General features: G+C 45.7%; 1 protein-coding gene and 1 long non-coding RNA gene across 3 annotated transcripts in view; one reads left to right on the plus strand and one right to left on the minus strand.

Annotated features, from left to right (window-relative positions):
• The window catches only part of PIGL (phosphatidylinositol glycan anchor biosynthesis class L), a 383,453-nt gene that overhangs the window by 37,569 nt on the left and 327,822 nt on the right, over positions 1–18,062 (plus strand). The window contains exon 3 of one of the 2 annotated variants that reach the window (XM_085649302.1): positions 5,053–5,239. The exons of the other annotated variant lie outside the window; for it this stretch is intronic. Within the exon in view, the coding sequence (XP_085505428.1) occupies positions 5,053–5,113 (61 nt within the window). The 3' untranslated portion in view covers positions 5,114–5,239. Of the gene's footprint in view, positions 1–5,052; positions 5,240–18,062 lie in introns of those variants that run through there. 2 annotated transcript variants of the gene reach the window in all.
• The window catches only part of LOC146858386 (uncharacterized), a 176,253-nt gene continuing 158,909 nt past the window's right edge, over positions 719–18,062 (minus strand). Inside the window, exon 3 of the long non-coding RNA XR_014980018.1 lies at positions 719–855. This is a non-coding gene — a long non-coding RNA (uncharacterized LOC146858386). The remainder of the gene's footprint in view (positions 856–18,062) is intronic.

Genomic DNA, 18,062 nt, shown 5'->3' on the forward strand with positions numbered 1-18,062 from the left:
TAAGGTTTGTAAATTTGAGTCACAACCTAAACAGTTATATAGCTTGTTGGTGCTGCCCACCTGTTCTCCTTAATTTGTGCTATTTCTTAGTGTTGCTTGCAACCGCTACTTTTAATGTCTGAATTTGTATCTGGTACATATGCGCTCTGCTTGATTGAGGCACACTTTCAGTAGAACAGTCGTAGTGGAATTAGCACAAAATGAAATGTATGAGCACTGTGATTGAGACATAGTTAGATAGTTCATTGCTCTTTATTACATAGGTTTCTTGTTTAGCAGGTAAACATTGAGGAAACATCTTTAATATTTTTAAGGTAGCATTTGTGTGCCCCAGCGTTGTGTAAAAAGTCTTCGAGATTAACACTCCCACGATGAATTAACTGGGAAAACATGAGGCCATATCTAAGAACGAGATGAGCCATCAGTGACCTTGGAGAGCAGATAAAATGCTGGATACTGACTTTTCACCCTCATTTTGAGGGCTGCGAGGGGGAATAGCGACTCTCCTAATAATATGCCAAGAGAATCTGGATGTCATTAAAGACACAGAGGTGTATATTTTGTGTTATTCCTTTAATGCAAACTCCATACAGCCACTTTGAAGTATTACATCACAAACAAAATTGTTCTAGAACAGAATACAGCTAGACCCTAATAGGCATTCCCACAGTACAATGTGCCTCTTTGAAATGTGGTCACAAATTCTCCATCATGTATTACGAAAGTCCAAAAACGATATGGCACAACAGGAAATGAAGAAACTTTTCAAACAACGAAGAACTTGTATTGCAGAACCAAGGTTCGTAGAGGGTTCCAGGTAATGGAGACTCGTAGACACGAACTACTGGGAATTATCTGAAATTGAAGAGGTATATTAGAACATCCTCTTTAGATATAAGACATTCTAAATAAATAGCACATAAACAAATACAATGTATATAACAATCTTGAATTATTAAAATTCTACATTTTTTTAACCATGTTTAGTTTTGTATTGTTTGGCTTTATTTTTTTATTATTTATGTTGTTATTCAAACCCTTCAACAAACTCCAGTGATGGGAGGGTGGGATAATGTTAGCCTCCGTGACTTTAATGATCTTATATCTAGGTCTGGGGGTCTCCTAAACCTAATGCTCCTAAAAAGTCTACATACTATGACATTTCTTCCCAATGCTTCTACCGTTTGCTAACAAATGTCCTGCTGAGATTGCAGGTCTGAAACAATTAAGTGACCAGTAACTAAGGCCCCTTTCAAACTATTCTACTAAGAAATTAATCACTTCAATTATAGGAGCATCCACAGTATCCAAGTACCAGCGTACCCATATTTTCCATATTCCATTGTATCTGTAGTGGGAAAGACCTGACATCTGACTATATCACCTGACACTTTCCAGGCAAGAAGATTCAAATTTCCAGTCTAAACCAGAGAGTGTTCTCTTCCATCTACATTCCTTAAAAGGCCTTCCTCTGCTGGTAGAAGCAAGGGGATATCGCAGGCCAATTCCAAGATCATGAGGAACCAAGCTTGGAACGGCCAGAAGGGAGTTACTAGTACCAGGGAACATTGCTCCTGTCTTACCTTCTGGAAAACCCTCTGGATCATTGCAAATGGGAAAAGGCTTGAGCTCGGGCTCCCTTCCAGGCTTGCAGGAGCGCATTGACTGCCTGAGCACCCGGTTAGGACACCCAACTGAAGTACTTCAGCTGAAATGTCAACCTGCTTACAAAGGGATCTACCTCCAAAGGACCCCATAAGTGAAAGAGACTTCTGAAGCGGCTCTCGTTCAGCTTCCAGTCACTGTATTCTTTCAAGAACCTTAAGTTCCAATCTGATACAATATTGTTTTTCCCCGGCAAGTACTCTGCGCTCAAGCCGATCTTGTGTTCTAGACAGAACATCCAAATTCTATTGGCCAAATCTGACAAGACTAAGGATTTTGTACTACCCCCTTACCAATTTATGTATGCAACAGAGACACATTGTCTATTTTTAACATTATAGTTCTGCCCTGCAGAGAGTGTTTGAAGCTCATTAGAGCATAGAGACCTGCTGTCAACTCCAGATAAGTTATATGGTGGGACCTCTCCATATAAGACCATACACCTCCTGTGTTCGGGTACCCAGGCATGCACCCCAGCCAAGAAGGCTAGCATCCGATTCTAATATATATTCACGGGAACTCCCAAAGATTGCCCTGCCATTCCAGGCATCCGTGTTCTCCAAACCCCCGTCCAAGTCTAATTTGGCATCTTGAGCTAGGATCACCCTGTCTCCATACCATGATCCTTCTCTTAGAGCTTTCGTTTTCACCCTCTGTAATGTAATGGCCCCGTACATATGGCTTGAATAGAAGAGGAAAGGAAACCTAGGAGCCTGGCTAACTCTCTCAAGGTTATAAAGTCCTGTCTCAAGACAAATCCTGTCTCCTTTCGAATCTTGGTAATTTTCTTATTTGGCAACAGAAGGGTCTTTATTGTGACTGGTGTAAAATCCAAACATTCTAGAGACCTGGAAGGAACCAGAATGGAATTCTTGTTTATTATGAAACACAAACTCTCTAAAAGATTTACCACCAATTCCAGATCTTTTAAAATCTGAGAATGATATTGGGACATTATGAGGATATCGTCTAGATAGACGACTGTATCCCCCACTCTCAGAAAGGTTGCAGCTACTCTCATTACCTTGGTGAAACACAAAGGAGACGAGGATAAGCCAAAGGGAAGTGCCTGAAACTGAAAAAGACAGTGATTCCATATGAACTGGGGGTAACCTTGAGACTCCGTGGGAATGGTGAAGTAGGCATCCTTCAGGTCCCACTTCACGAGCCAGTCTTTTTCTAGTAGAAAGTCTCTCGAGATAGATTCCCTCTATCTTGAAATGTCTGTAGACTAGAAATCTGTTCAGGTCCTTGAGATTTATAACTGGCCCCTACCTATGTCTTTTTTCCCTGCAAGGAAGAGTGTACTTACAAAAACGTGGCATTCCCAGGGAACCTCTACAATTGCACCTTTTTGAATTAAAGAGACCACTCTTCTACCACCGTCTGTTGCTCTAATGTGAGTTTCAATACTCTTGGGAGAGAGGATTGGACTGGGACCTCTGTGAAATCTGCTCTGAAGCCCTCAATGGTTTCCAGGACCCAAGGGTCTTGTGTAATTAATTTCCAAGCTTGGTAAAAGAACTTGAGTCAACCCCTCACTTTTACCGGGCAAAAATAAATATGTGAAGTGTTCGTACTGACTCTGAAAATTGGATCCTTTTCCATAGGATCTGAAGCCTCTGATACGAGTGGTTCCTTTTCGTTGGTAACCTCTACTGAAACCTCTTTGTCTGAAGTTGGGCCTTTGAGTACCTCAGCCGGTAGAAAGGCACCTTCTTCCGGCCTGACCATAAACACTAGTGTTAAAAACCCTTCTTATATTTGTTTGTGCTCTGTCCAATGCCTTGGACGTAGCCACATATTTTGATATTGTTTTAATCATATCCTCTCCGAACAGGAGGCCTTTGGGGTTTTCTAAAGGTTCTCTATCCGCCATGTCTCCTAATTTTGAGTTGATCTTGCTAAGGACAACGCTACCGCGTTCAACCTTTAGCCCTACATTGGCATTTACTAGGAGGATCAAAGCTCCAGCCGCTAAGTAGATTTAATATCTACTGGGGTCCCATTAATATTGGCCTCCTCTAACATGATGATTATTCTAGCTAGGATGTCGAGAAGGTAATCTTGGTAGGCCTTAAGGGATCTTTCCATGCCTTTTCTGGGGTCTCCCCAGCTTGAATAAAAAGGTGATAAGTTTGGGTACCAGGTTCAGTGTTAGGCAAACATTCTCTTGGGTCACTGGTCTAGAACACTCAACTCTCAAGATGTTATGTGCCTCTTTTTCTAGGGGATTTCTAATTCACCGTCTAATACATTTCCTCACTTGATTTTAGGCCACCATTTGGGACTTTTCGGATGCCTGATGTTATGTGGGGAAAACATCTCCTGACCAAGGGGGGTCCATTATTATCCCCTTAGAGGATGACTGACATTCCTCCTCTGTGAAGGCCATATCATTCTGATCCAGGAATTAATCATTGAGTAATTCTTCACTCTGATGCCCTTGATCTTCCATTGCTTTATGTTCTGCTGTACTCTGAGCACTTAAGATGTGTGCTGCTTCAGACATTCAAGAGTTGTGCTGCTTTTGCCGCTACACTTTCAATCAATGGGAGGCATTCTAAGGATGTCTCTTGGGTAATTTCTTGTGGGGAAACATTACAAACACTACCACAAATGGCAAGCACAACACTCGAGGAAACATGTTTGAACACTAGTTTAGTGGTGCACTTCTTTTATTGAAATTGTATGTACTTGTAGTTTCAGAGTTTAGCATTGGCATTTCACATTGTCCTAGGTAGAGCAAGAAAGTTAGAAAATAATTTAGACCTGAAATCAAGACATCATGACTGTCCCTGCTCCTAAATGTACTTTTCATCTTAAGGAGAGTGCAGTTATGATGTCTGTGGCTTGGGGGCTTCACAAGTCTGATGATACAGATTTTTTTTAGACCTAGATACATTTATTGTCCGCCCTAGTCAGTGCTTCAGACCAGTGTGGCTCACTCTTTAGAGAGCTGATTGTAATGAAGCGATGACTATTAAAGCTTGAATTCAAAGGTCAGTTTATTCGGAGGTAACACCCATTCATCCTGCGACCGGCCAGACAGGATCCCAGTTCAAGAATGCCTCAACTGAAGCCAATGCTTTATGCCCAATTGTACTGTACTGTTTTTCCTACTTCTTGGCTGACCTAGAAGTAAAGGCCACCGTACATACTTTTCCTGACATCCTTTGATTTAAAATTGTCCCCAAACCCATCTGTCTAGCATATACAGTGATAATGGAAGTTTGCCCTTCTTGAAAAGCACTCAGGGGGCTTTTCTATGAGTACCTTGATCTCATTGAAGGCACTTTGCTTGTCAGTGGATGTCGCAAAGTCTCAGGAGAGGAGGAGGGAATGTAATGGACCCTCGGTGACTATGCCTTTCCTCCCCAACTGCAGGACGCAGGCGGCCCCTTTAATGCGGCCTGGCTCACCTCGGAGGCAGGGACGCCTCCTCTGACGTCACCCCCAGCGCACCAATCCGCTGCGACGAGTCCCCGTAAGGAGGAAGCCAGCGAGGAGAACAGCGCAAAAGCCCACGGAGGAGAAGGAGCCGGAGAGCGAGCAGGGAAGGAGAGCGAGATAGTGGACGGAGGACGTGTCGTGGAGATCGGAAGCGGAGGAGAAGGAAGTCTCAGCAACAAGGGAGCCGGAGTGCCAGGAGGCCAACTACACGGCGTCTTGCCCCGCCACGCGCCCGGAGGAGCGTGGCTGGGAAAGGTACGGGCCGGATCCTGGGCTTACTTACACCACGGGGAGGGAGCTAGCGGGCTGTATCGGGGAGGCCACGGGGTTGTTCTTGGGACTGATTTGGGTGATCTGCACACTCGCAACCTCCCTGTTTCCAAGCAGTAGTTTGTTGGTGACGGACCCTGGTGACTCCTCACTCTCTTTTTCCCCCTCAACCCTTATACCCCGAGAACAGAAAGAGTAAAATCTGGTCTCTCTTCCTTTTATGCCGGTCGGAGCAACACCGTCAGACCCAGACCTCCATGGAAGGAGGGACAGACGACTCCCGTATCAGCAGATGAGGAGAGCAAGACCTAGTTCCAGTTATAAAGTGTATTGGGCTTGAACATTAAAGAACCCCCAAACCTCAAATACGGTTTAGCGTCTCTCATTGAAATCACGGGGCCACCCCCAACCATCACAGTGGACCAAAGAAATATCTCACTTTTTCTCAACAAACTCCTTAGAGGTTCTACTGCCTGGGCATAACCGGGAAAAAACCTATCATAGTACTCTGCAAGACCAAGAAAGGAGCTCAGGGCATCTCTGTTAGAGGGCGCTTTAGCCACCTTCATGACCCTGGTGAGGAAACACTTAGGCTTGATCCCAGATGCAGAAATGGTATGACTCAAATATTTTAGTTCACTGGTGGCAAATTTGCATTTGTCTTCTCTGATTGTCATGTTTCTTTGTTAAAGAATAGATCGTACCTGTCTCAGCAAACAGTTATGTTCCTCCATGGTGTCTGCATAAATTAGGGTATCATCCTGGTAGGCCTGTACCCCCCTGAGATTGCCAAACAGATGATCCATGAGCTTTTGGAAAACACTGGCGAAAGATGCCAGACCAAATGGCAATCTCAGGTACTTGAATGCCCCAAACGGCATAACGAATGTGGTGAACTCTTGTGACTCTTTTGCCGGAGCCACTTGATGATAGGCTGACCGTAAATCAGTCAAAGAGAAGTATTCCAAACCCTCCCCCATTCGCTAGTAGCTCCTGAATCCTAGGGAGAAGGTGACAATCTATGAGAAGGTTAGCATTTAGGCTCCTCAAGTCAGCACAGAGTCATGTCCCCAGACCTCTTGCATATGACCACAATGGGTGCTATCCATAGTGAGGAGTCACAAGGCTCAATAATGCCTTGAGAGCACAAATCCTGCGACACGAGTTTCAGTTCTTCTCCGACGCTCAGTGTAACCGGTCTCACCTTGTGCACCACTGTTTGGGCTTGTGGTTAAAGCCTAATGCAGTGCTCAAAGCCAATTGCACTACCCACTTCTTCACAATAAAGTTCTTTAAATTGAGTCAGAATGTCTTTTACAGGATCTGTTACTCCGCAGACCTAATCAGTGGGTAACTCCCCTAATACAATAGGCATGTCAGGACCTTGTTTCAATAGTAAGCCCATTTTGGCCAAATTCCGCCACCCCAAAATGTTTTTACCTTTCACGGCTAAATAGATCTTGGTGGTAGTTTCTCTACCCATGCAAAACACTTTGGTGGAGAAGAAACCCAGATCTCTGTCTTTCTCGCCAAAATGCCTTCGGGTTTACATCAGTAGTGTCAAAGATCTATGCCAGCGCTCCTGGAAAGTAGTATCTCTCAGGATGCTAATTTGAGATCCTGAATCAGCCATTACTTGTAATGCAACATCATCTATCACAGCTTACAGGTGGGATCCTTAACGGATGTACCTATAGAATTGCATTCTATGGTCAAAACAACATTGCCGGTGTTAGAAATTGGATTTTTGGTAGGGCATGTGCCAAAGCCAGGCAGAAACCACCACTCTAGTCAGGATATGGGAGTTACACTCCTAAAATAACCCCCTGCTCACCCCCTTGGTAGCTTGGCACGAGCAGCCAGCTTATCTTAGAGGCAGTGTGTAAAGCATTTGCACCTAACCAACAGTAATGCAGTGTAAGCACTACAAAAGGACACCACACCAGTTTAGAAAAATATAAAATATTTTTATATATTTCGGACAAGACCAAAAACGATAACAAAAAATCCACAATACAGTACTTAAATCTTTGGTTATCAAAATATGCTTGGAAAACAGTTCCTTGATGTCGATAGCTCCGTCCGGCGTCGTGAGCAAACAGATCCAAACAGTTCTGGCTAACCGCGGTGTCGCCAGCCAGCTACGGTGTCAGGAAGACCCGCAAACAGTACCTTTTACAAATGCAGGGCGTCGGCGACCTCTCGTTGAGCTTCCGAAAGCACGGCGTCCGCAGGCTTCAGTTCCGGAGGTTAGTGCAGGAGTCATCGGGCCCTCAAAGTCACACGCGTTGCAGATCGGTCTCCTCTCTGTTGGAGTCAGGAGTGCTGGCGTCAGCAGGCGTTGCGTACTGCGGTGCGAAGGGCAGTGGTGCGGCATGCGGTGCCCTTAGGTCACGGTGCGGGCAGCGGCTCGGTGGCGGTGAGACCAGGGTCGCGGTGCAAGGTGAATGCGGTGCTCGTCGCGGTGCTGGCAGTCCGTGGTGCAAGCAGGGGCATCGTCGTTGCTGAAGTGCTGTCTTCGGCTGACGAACTGGAGCCGATAGCACCAGCGTTGGTAGGCCAAGGCTGCGGTGAGGGATGAGGGCGGTGCGTCGTGTAACTTTACGAGTGGTGCCCTCGCACCACGGTACAAGCAGCGGCATAGGTTTCGGCGTGCAGGTGCTGCGTCGGGGATACCAAGGCGTCGTTGTGAAGTGAGGCGGTGCGCAGTGCGGTGCCCACAGGTCTCAGTGTGAGCAGCGGCTCGGTGGCGGCATCAGCAGGCATTGTCGGTGAGACCAGGGTCGCGGTGCGGCGTTGTGGCGGTGCCTTCTGCGGTGCCTTCAGGGCACAGTCGGTAGCGGCGTCGTAGACGTCGTTGGGTTGCTTTTCTTCTGTTGCAGCACATAACACACAGTCCCCGGTGCTGAGGGCAGAAGAGCTTGAAGTCTTTGCTGTTCTTGAGACTTCTTGAACAGAGGGCAAGCTCTACCTTAAGCCCTTGGAGAAACTCACAAAGTAGATTGCAGAAAGTTCAGTCCAGTCCTTTCACTGCCCAAGACAGAAGCAGCCACTGCAGGCCAACACAGCAAAGCACACAGCAAAGTGGTAGTTCCTCCTCACAGTTTCTCCGGCTCTTCTTCTTGGCAGTCGTCTTGGTCCGAATGAGTTCTAAAGTTCAGGGGCCTGGGCCCCAATATTTATATCCCAAAATCCTTTGATCTCTTAGGCAGAGAGTGTCTGTGCCCAGCCAGAACCAGTGCTGCCTTCTCTGGTGTGACTTCCTGGCAGAAGGTGGAGACGGCATGGTCAAAGGCAGACCAGGCCCTCTGAGGTGCAAGGAAATCTCCTCCCCCTTCCCCAATTGCTTCCCAAGTCTATTCAGCCCTTTCCTGACCCACCTAGACTGTCTGGAGCCACTCCTGCTCCCCAGCCTTCTGCCATCCAAAACCCAGACAGGTAATCCACATTCCAGCAGAGGCACACGGGATGACTGAGCAAGAAAATACCTACTTTCTAAAAGTGGTATTTTTCAACACAGAAAGTAACAAGCATTTGCAATGCAATAAGTCTCACATTTGCTAGAGTTTGAGCTATTGGCATTGTAAATGACAATGCTTTTTATTTATGTGTTTGGAAAACCTGCAAGCGCTGCGTAAACATGTACTTTGTACTTACAGTGGTTGCTTGCGAGAAGCAAGGCTGGCAGTAACTGCGCCTCTTCTACTGCCAACCTTGCTTCTCGTAAGCAAGGACTATAAGTACAAAGTGGGTGTTTACAGACCGCTTGTAGGTTTTCAAAACACATAAATAAAAGGCATTGTCATTTAGAATGCCAATAGCTCAAACTCTAGCACATGCGAGAGCAATTGCATTGCAAATGCTTATTGCTCCTTGTAGCTGGTTCTTCTGCTGGATCCCAATATCTGTCCTGGTTCATTTCTCTTTCCTGCTCCTTCAGGAGGAGTTTGGTGATCACCATTTCCCATCATTTGTATTCGGCTATCAAGATTCTTAAGTTTGTCAATACTTTTTCTCCCCCTTTGTGGGGTATGCCATCTATTTGGCACCTTCTAATGGAGGCATTTGGCAGCTTTCATGTATAGTTTTCCTGAGTAGGGCGACAGTGGCTATAGAAAGGATTCGCCTTTACATTTACAAGGAGACTCACAAGATTTCAACTAGCAAGTCTTTGACAGATTTATCTTAATTTCAAAAAACCCCTGCCTTCTACGATCTGCAATGCCAAAAGAAAAGTGGAAGCCTCAGAAAACTGAAGCAAATCAAGCCTAGCCGAGGTTCACATTTAAGTTCCATTGAAAATGGATTTCATTTTCCTAATTGATCTTAAGGCAAATAGAGATAAAAGTGAATTATTGTGCATAATTAAATTAGGTTAATTGGGAGGGGGGGATTTGTAACGCGCCGCTTATGGAGTCCACGAAGCACTCAAAATATATGTATATATGAATGTAACTTTATTGACCCTGCTCACACTTTAACCTGTTCTTAATTTGTTTAAAAAAAAAAAAAAAGTGCCAGGGCTCTCTTTAGGATGTCATTTCCGCCTGCACTGCCCATTGCCACTGTCAGCACTGCCAAATACAGTAACAACACAATTACTAAGCATCACACTCCTACAGTTATGAAGGTATTTTAAGAGTACATTAGACTCTCCCTCCTACCAATGTATTTCAATCACTTCAAGAGACAAACACTCGCAAACCCCGCCCACCTCATGACTTTGTTGATGACTCATTTGCATTGATCAAAAGAATTATTGCAAAATGTTGATATCATTATATCATATTAGAAAACTAATTTTTTCAAACAATGTTTTGTGTCCATCAATTATGTTGAACAGGCGTCATAAGAAACTACTTTAAACATACACAGTTCAGAGCTGCCCTTACACGCTGGGCCCATGAATCTCTAAGAGGGCTCATGCTTGTTAAAGAAATGAAAGTGCCCGCATTGAATTATTTACTCAAATATGGTATTACTAGTAACATTTTTAAAATCACCGGGATGTTTATCATAAAAGCAGATAACTGACACGCACTGCACTCTGACAGCAGAACAGTATTAATGTCCATAATGTATATAGCTTCCTTATTGTGGCTGCTGTTGAAAATTTTTACATTACACAGTTATAACTTTCTTCATATCGAACATGGTGATGTGCCTAGAGACAGAACGTGAACTAGTGCACACAATGTAACTAAGTGCATACAAGCAGCATGGATCTGTATTCAACAACAAATTGAAGTTCAAGCAGCAGCATGGGCAAGCCAACCAGCACAGTGTGGAGGTCGGAAAGTATTTGAAAACCTCATTAGCTTCTGTGCTGTATTTAACGTGCAGCCTCAACTGGTCCTCCTCAACCACCTCGTTGCAGCACCACTTCCAAGCCAATGAATAGAGCTGCTGGGTTGCAGACCTTGCACGAGCACATCAGTTCATCTCGTGCTGTTGATGTTTAGAAGCTACGCGCGTCTCCTGCCCTGGAGGCATACTTCTGGCGCAGTATCCCTAACACGCCATACTAGCCCACACCCTGCATAAAGAAATCACATCTGTTAAGCGCACCTCTCACCCCACAATGCACAGATTCACTCGAGCTGCACAAAATGTGGGGCTCCCACCGACGGTCAAACGTGAAGCAGTTTTTAACAAGACGTGAGAGCTGCTGAAAATGTAAATGTAATGAAAATAAAAAAATTACAGTAATGCCAATCCTAGGTCAGAGTTATAAAACACAAATTTGGAAGCATGTTCAGTAGTATTTAATAGCAGCAGCGAAAGACAAGGTCAGCTCGTGATTATAGCAGGATCCCAAGTGTTCGGACGTGTCCATCGCCGGGGGGGGGGGGGGGGCGGGGTCAGGTCAATGAAAAAATGTTCCCCAAACACCGCAAGCTGCTGATTGCGGCGCGCGTAAATCAGAGCCATTGATTATTTACACTGCTGGCCTGTTCAAACCTGGAGAAGTAATTAGGGCTTTTTGTGTGGATTATCTGCTGCGAAAAGGTCAAATAACTACAAATAGTGGCAGGAAGCCGGAGCCACCAAGGACCCGGGCCTTCGTGATCGGTTAAGAAATGCTTGGGTCCCTGAAGCCTGTCTGATAAACCGTACTGCCAGTGAGAGCAGACTGGAAAACACTAAATGGTGGCTTTGACATGACAAGCTGTTGCCGTGAAAGTGCGGGGCAGGAGGGTTGTGCTCAAACGATGCGAGCCGTGCAAGTGCAAATCGCCTGTCCGGGCGCGCGCCGTGCACGTGCACATCGCCTGTCCGGGCGCATAACATGTCCTATCCCCCTTCGGCACAGAAAGCGGCAACAATAGAGCTCGCCAAGGCGAGCAGCGCGCATGCACTGCATCGCTAGGCGAGACCTAAAAATCACCTTCACTAAAAGATGCATCTTTAGATTCTGAGTTCAGGCATACTAAACTTTATTCTCCTACCTAATTCCCTGGGTCAGTTATGTTTAAAAGATGTTATAAACAAACTCCCCATTCTGTCCTATGGGTAATAGGTAGCCTTGCAATAGCGAAAAACGAAATTGGCTGTAATTCACTATCAGGACATGCCACACACATCAGGGCATGTCCTACCTTTCACATACACTGCAACCGTCCCACAGGGGTACCTTGGACCTACCTTAGGGGGGGCTGACATGTAAGAAAAGGGAAGGTGAGGGACTGGCAAGTGTGTGCACTGGCCAAGTCGACATGGATGGCAGTTACAAACTGTGCGCAGACGCCGCAATGGCGGGTCTGAGTTACCTTTTCAGGGCTACTCACGTGGGTGGCACAATCAGTGCTGCAGGCCCGCTAGTAGCATTTGATTCACAGGCCCTGGCACACTCAGTGCACTTTACTAGGGACTAACAAGTAAATCAAATATCCAATCATGGAAACACCAATCCATAACACAATTTAACACAGAAGCACTTGCACTTTACCACTGATCAGCAGTGAGAAAAGTGCAGAGAAACACTACGCCAGCAAAAACAGAGTTAAAACCGGGAGGTGAGAAAGTAGAAACTCAGGGGAAACACACCAAAAGATGCCAAGTCTAACATTCAGCATCCACACTGCTAATTCTGACAGTAATGTTCATGTTACTTCTGCAGACTGTCTGGAAGTAACCCATTTTCTTGCAAGAGAGGCAACATTTCCCAATGGCTGGGCATCATGTAAAGTTGCTGATGTGGCTCTTAGAACCACAACTGATACACACAGTTGGCATTTTCTGCTGCACACCTTTTATAGTTTCTGTTTTAAGTATTCACCAAACATACAGGCTGAGCCTGACAACTCCTCAGCAGGCAGTGCTTTCAACGAAGCATTAGCATGTAGAACTTTCTAAGAGATAGTAAAATGCCTTTGAAAGGTCAGTGACCTTATTAAGCGTAGGATTGCGGCAACTAAGTAATCTTTCTTGACATCTGGGGAAGAGCACCTGAACATAAATTGATCACATATACTTGTGTCTACATTCGACCCAAAATCACGAACGCTAAGATCCTAACTGCAGCAATATGTTCCTCCACTCCTTCATCCTCAGCTTGCTTATGTTTGAAAAAATGATGGCGCTCTAACATAATATTAGGTTACTCTGAAAATTGTTTTCGTAATTGCTCGATCGCTTCAACATATATATTCCATAGAATATCCCCAGACTGCACTGCAGGCTTTTGTATGGGAGGCAACTTGTCAAATATTTCCTGCACTGTGAGACCCAAACTGCCATACAATAATGCAGACTTTCATCGGGGGGCTGTAATTACCTGTATCAGTGGCTATTTAGGATTTTTAAAGAGTCTAAGCCATTGTGAACACTTGAAGGTTGGCTTGCCAGGTCTGGCCAAAAAAGGAGGTGGCTGGGTGACTTGTTGAGGGGTTACCATGCCACAGAAAGCTGCATTGTAACTTAAAGTTAGATGTATTCAAGGCAGCTGCAGAAAGTAATAATATGTAGAAGTAGGAAAATGTTCACCAAAATAACTGTTAGGAAGCCAAACCACCTTGTCAACCTCCACCAGTAATTGTAACCGTAATTACCTAAGCAGTGATGAAAGAAGCAATCATTGGGATAGGTACTGTGAGGAGCTATTGATACTTAAGGCAAGCGCTAGGAGCAGTCAGCGCAGCAACTGACACAACGTCAGAATTGCCCTGAAGCAATATGGCCGACAGGTTGGACGCCAACATTGCACGCTAGGATGTTGGTGCTCGCTCATGGCCACCTGCGAGTGAGCAGGACAGCGCAAACCACAATGCCTGTGCTGAATCTAAAAGTAGAAATAAAACCAAATCCACTCCAGAAAATGCAGATGGAATGTGCCTGGTGTCTGCGAATGGAGACGTGAGGTAAAGGAGGATGATTGAGGGTCCGCGTTTTGCCAATATATTAAGAAGTGATGACCATTAAAGCTTGAATTCAAACGCTAGGTTAGTCGGAGGTAACACCCACGACGTCCTGCTCCTGGCCAGACAGGATCTCAGTTCAGGAATTCCTCAACTGAATCTGGAATCAAAACTTTGCTAGCATTCGCGCCAAGAATTTTCAATTCTATTAAGGACACGGAGGCGAGGATTATGCCATCTCTTTCTTTACTGTTATAATACAGCTGCCAAATAAAACATTCAATTAGTTATTATAAACTACACTGTCCATGATGCTTTGCATCGGTAACGCCCCTTTGGCCCTCCATAAGAGCCCCGAGTGCAATCCCATCATCCTCTTTCTTTGCTCGAACTGCAACAGTCCATGAATCAACAAATAACTTCAGAACATCCTCCAAAATGGAAATTAACATGGATCAGGATCCAGCGATACTCTTCAAATGGAAGAACTTCTCACTCAGACTTCTTGTCTGCTCCTAGGAAAAAATATATGGACAACCCGTAATATCTGCATTTCAGACGTGCTGGAGTATGAACAATAACTTTGTACATAGCCGGGTGGGATAATCCTCACCTCTGTGTCCTTAATAGAATTGAAAGTTCTTGGCGCGAATGCTAGCAAATGTTTGATTCTATTACAGGACCGGAGGCTTCGGATTATGCTAGCTTAACGCTTTATTAAATACCACAGATGTTATATCTCCCACCGGCTTATAATAATATTGTTTGAAAGTAGATTCTGACGACCAATCAGCACAATGCATAATATCTTGAATATTAGATCCTAACATATAAGACTTCGATGCCATGGCACCACTCACTGAATGTGCACCAAAATTCTGAATGTCAATACCAGTTTCTTTCATAACATATCGAAGCCATCTAGGAATAGTTGCAGCCGACACTGGCTTAAAAGGTTTTTGCACCGCAATAAGCAGTTGGTTAGAACCCTCTGGCCTCAACAAACGAGTACAGTCTTCATATGTTTTTAAACATTGCACCACACACAATTTGTCATTATCGGGAAAGGCATTGTAATCAATAAGTCTAGATAGAGTTTTTGTACGGCCTGTGATAGTAAAAGAAACTCCTTCCGGAGTAAATACTCTACCTGTAATGTCCAAAGCGCGCACGTCTGAAGAACGCCTGCCTGCCGAAAGACATAGAAGCATTGCCAATTTGGCAAATAACTGCTTCCGGGATAGAAGATGATTCGCCGGTCAGCTGTTAAATAATGAAATTACTTGTGAGACATCCCATAAACCTGAGTATTTCGGTTTCGGAGGATTTGCTACTCTTATGCCCTTAAGGAGTTTACATATCACCGGGTGCATACCAACAGGTTTCCCGTCTACTTGAGTATGACCTGCCGATATGGCTGATCGAAAATTATTCACTGACCGGTAGGCTAAACCCCCGGCTGCTTTGTCAGAAAGGAAATTTACAGTATGGGGTAAGTCTGCACCAACGGGATCCAAGTGCCGTTCCAGGCCCCAACTCATCCAGACTTTCCATGCCGAAGAGTATCGTTTTCTGGTGGACGGAGCCCAAGCTTGCTTGATGAAAGTCGAAGCCGTCTCTGAACATCCCGGCATTTCCCACTGTTGCCGGAAAGCCTCCATGCCATCAGGGACAATCTCCCCGCTAGAAGTAAGGGGTGTTGTTCCCCGTGAGGTCCCAGCAATAGGGACTTCAACCAAGGAAGCATCCTGGGAAGGTAGCAGCTCATCTCTAATAGAACCAGGAACCAGGGTTGGGACTTCCACAGAGGTGTCACAAGAATCACCTCCGCCTGTTGCTTGTAAATGTGTGATGTGACTCTGGGTATTAAGAGGAACGGAGGAAACGCATAATTCAAATTCCCCGACCAGTCCTGAAAGAATGCGTCGGTCACCTTCGCCCGGCCTCCAACTGTAAAAGCGAAGGAGTTGCCGGTTCAGCCTGGATGCAAACAAATCCGTCTGGCATTGCCCCCATAGTGTCTGTAACCACTGGAACACATTCGGGCTCAGTCGCCAATCGCTGTAGTCCTTGAGATATCTCGAGTTCCAATCCGCTACAATGTTGGATTGGCCCGGAATGTATTCCGCTATAACCGTGATCTGCCGGTTCAGGCAGTCATGCCAAAAATCCTTGGCAATCTCTAGTAGAAGGGACGACCTTGTTCCCTCTAGTTTGTTGATGTATCTCACCGCTGAGATGTTGTCCATCCTCAGAAGGATGCAACAAGATCTCTGCTTGGGAGATAGAGTCCGAATCGCGAAAGAACCCGCTAGGAGTTCCAAACAATTTATGTGTAACGAAAGTTCTTGGGGTGACCATCTCCCTCCTGTGGAGATCTCCGCAACGCGCTTCCCAACCCCAACGGCTGGTGTCGGATTCGATAATTACTTCGGGTTGCGAGCCGGAAATCGCTCTGCCGTTCCACGCGGCCCAGCCTCCACTGCATCTCTTCCCGTACTTCTTGGGATAGTGGAACCAAGTCGGTGTACGTTAGACCCTTCTGCAGATGTTGGATCTTTAATCTCTGCAATGCTCGGTAGTGCAGTGGCCCTGGGAAAATTGCCTCAATGGATGACGCTAGTAAACCTACTATCCTGGCTATGACTCGGAGAGACACCGTCTGCTTGCTGAGAAGAGCAGTAATCACTTTTTTGAGGTCCTTGAGCTTTGTCTTGGGAAGACTCAATTGTGCCTTCTGGGAGTCTATCACAAACCCCAGAAACTCCGTCATCTGTGCTGGGACTAGGGCCGACTTGACGTGGTTGATTACAAATCCGAGACTCTGTAATAAAGACATCGTCATGTGCAGATGCTGAACCACCAGTTCCTGGCTCTGCGCCATGATCAGAATGTCGTCGAGATAAATAATCATGCACACACCCTGCTCTCGCAGGTGGGCCACCACTGACTTCATCACCTTGGTGAAACACCAAGGAGCTGAGGAAAGCCCGAAAGGAAGTGCCGAATACTCGAACCACCGACCTTTCCATTGAAATTGAAGGAAATGGCGGTGCGGAGGGAAAATGGGAATGGACAGGTAATCGTCCTTGAGGTCTAGTCTGACCATCCAATCCCCCTGCTTCAGCAGATCCGTCAGAAAATGGATCCCTTCCATTTTGAAATGCTTGTAAATCAGGTACTGATTGAACTCCCTCATATTTAGAACCAGTCTGTGTCCACCCCCCTTCTTCTGGACCAAAAAGACATTGCTGCAAAAACCGCGAGGCTTGCCGTCGCATGGCGCAATCGCGTGTTTCTGCAGCAATTCTTCTATTTCGGAGTCTATAAAACTGTTTTCTTGTTGGGAAAAATTGAGAGATTTGGGAAACGCGTCCTGACATGGGGAGTCGTAAAATTCCAATTGGAACCCCTGAACTGTTTGAAGCACCCATGCATCCTGCATTAAGCTTCGCCAATTCTGAACACAGAATTGCGTCCGACCCCCCAATGGAAGTAGAGAAACTTCTAACAGGCTTACCTGAGGAATTCTGCACTTAGAATCCAGCTCTGTTTTCTCCTCCCTGTAAACGGCGCTTGTTGAAGCGGCGACGAGTGGGGTAGATGGTGTCTCCTCTAGTCAAGTCCCAATCACTTCTACCTCCACCATAGTCACCCCTGGGGGGACCCTGGGTATATCCACGGCCTGATGAGCGTCCCCTGCCTCGTCCAGCCCTGTTAAAAAGGCCTTGTTGAAACACACGCTTGATCCATGACTGCGCCTTATCCAGGGAGGTGAATGTTCCCACGTACTTTGATACATCTTTAACAAAACGGTCCCCGAATAGGTTACCTTCCGCCAGGTCATATTAATTACCTCAGTCAGTTCTTGAAATGAAAAAATAAAAGTGCAGGTACTCTGTAACAGAGTACCTGCTTGTTTCTGAGAAGTGCAGGTACTCTCCAATTAAAAGTATTGCGTCTCTATTGAGAAGTGCCGGTACTCTCCCTCTCATTTAACCCCTTCTGTGCCCATGACGAGCTGGACTCGTCATGGGCCGCGATTGCGCTGTGCCCATGACGAGTCCAGCTCGTCATGAACCCCGCCCGCTAATGCAACGGCCGGCACACGGCGGGGAAAGGGCGTGGCACACAAGGGGTTAAAGCACTGACCTCAGTCACATGCACTTTCTCTATCTGAGAAGGATGCTGGCTGAATTGCTGCACCGACTGGAATTCAACCCTATTTCCTCCACGTTGTATGTGGATCCCACAAAGTCCCTATAGCGTAAAACACACACACACACATCATTATACACACACGTACATTGTTTTGTT

The sequence above is a fragment of the Triturus cristatus genome, chromosome 3_2, assembly GCF_964204655.1.
Source record: "Triturus cristatus chromosome 3_2, aTriCri1.1, whole genome shotgun sequence".
Classification (NCBI taxonomy): Eukaryota; Metazoa; Chordata; class Amphibia; order Caudata; family Salamandridae; genus Triturus; species Triturus cristatus.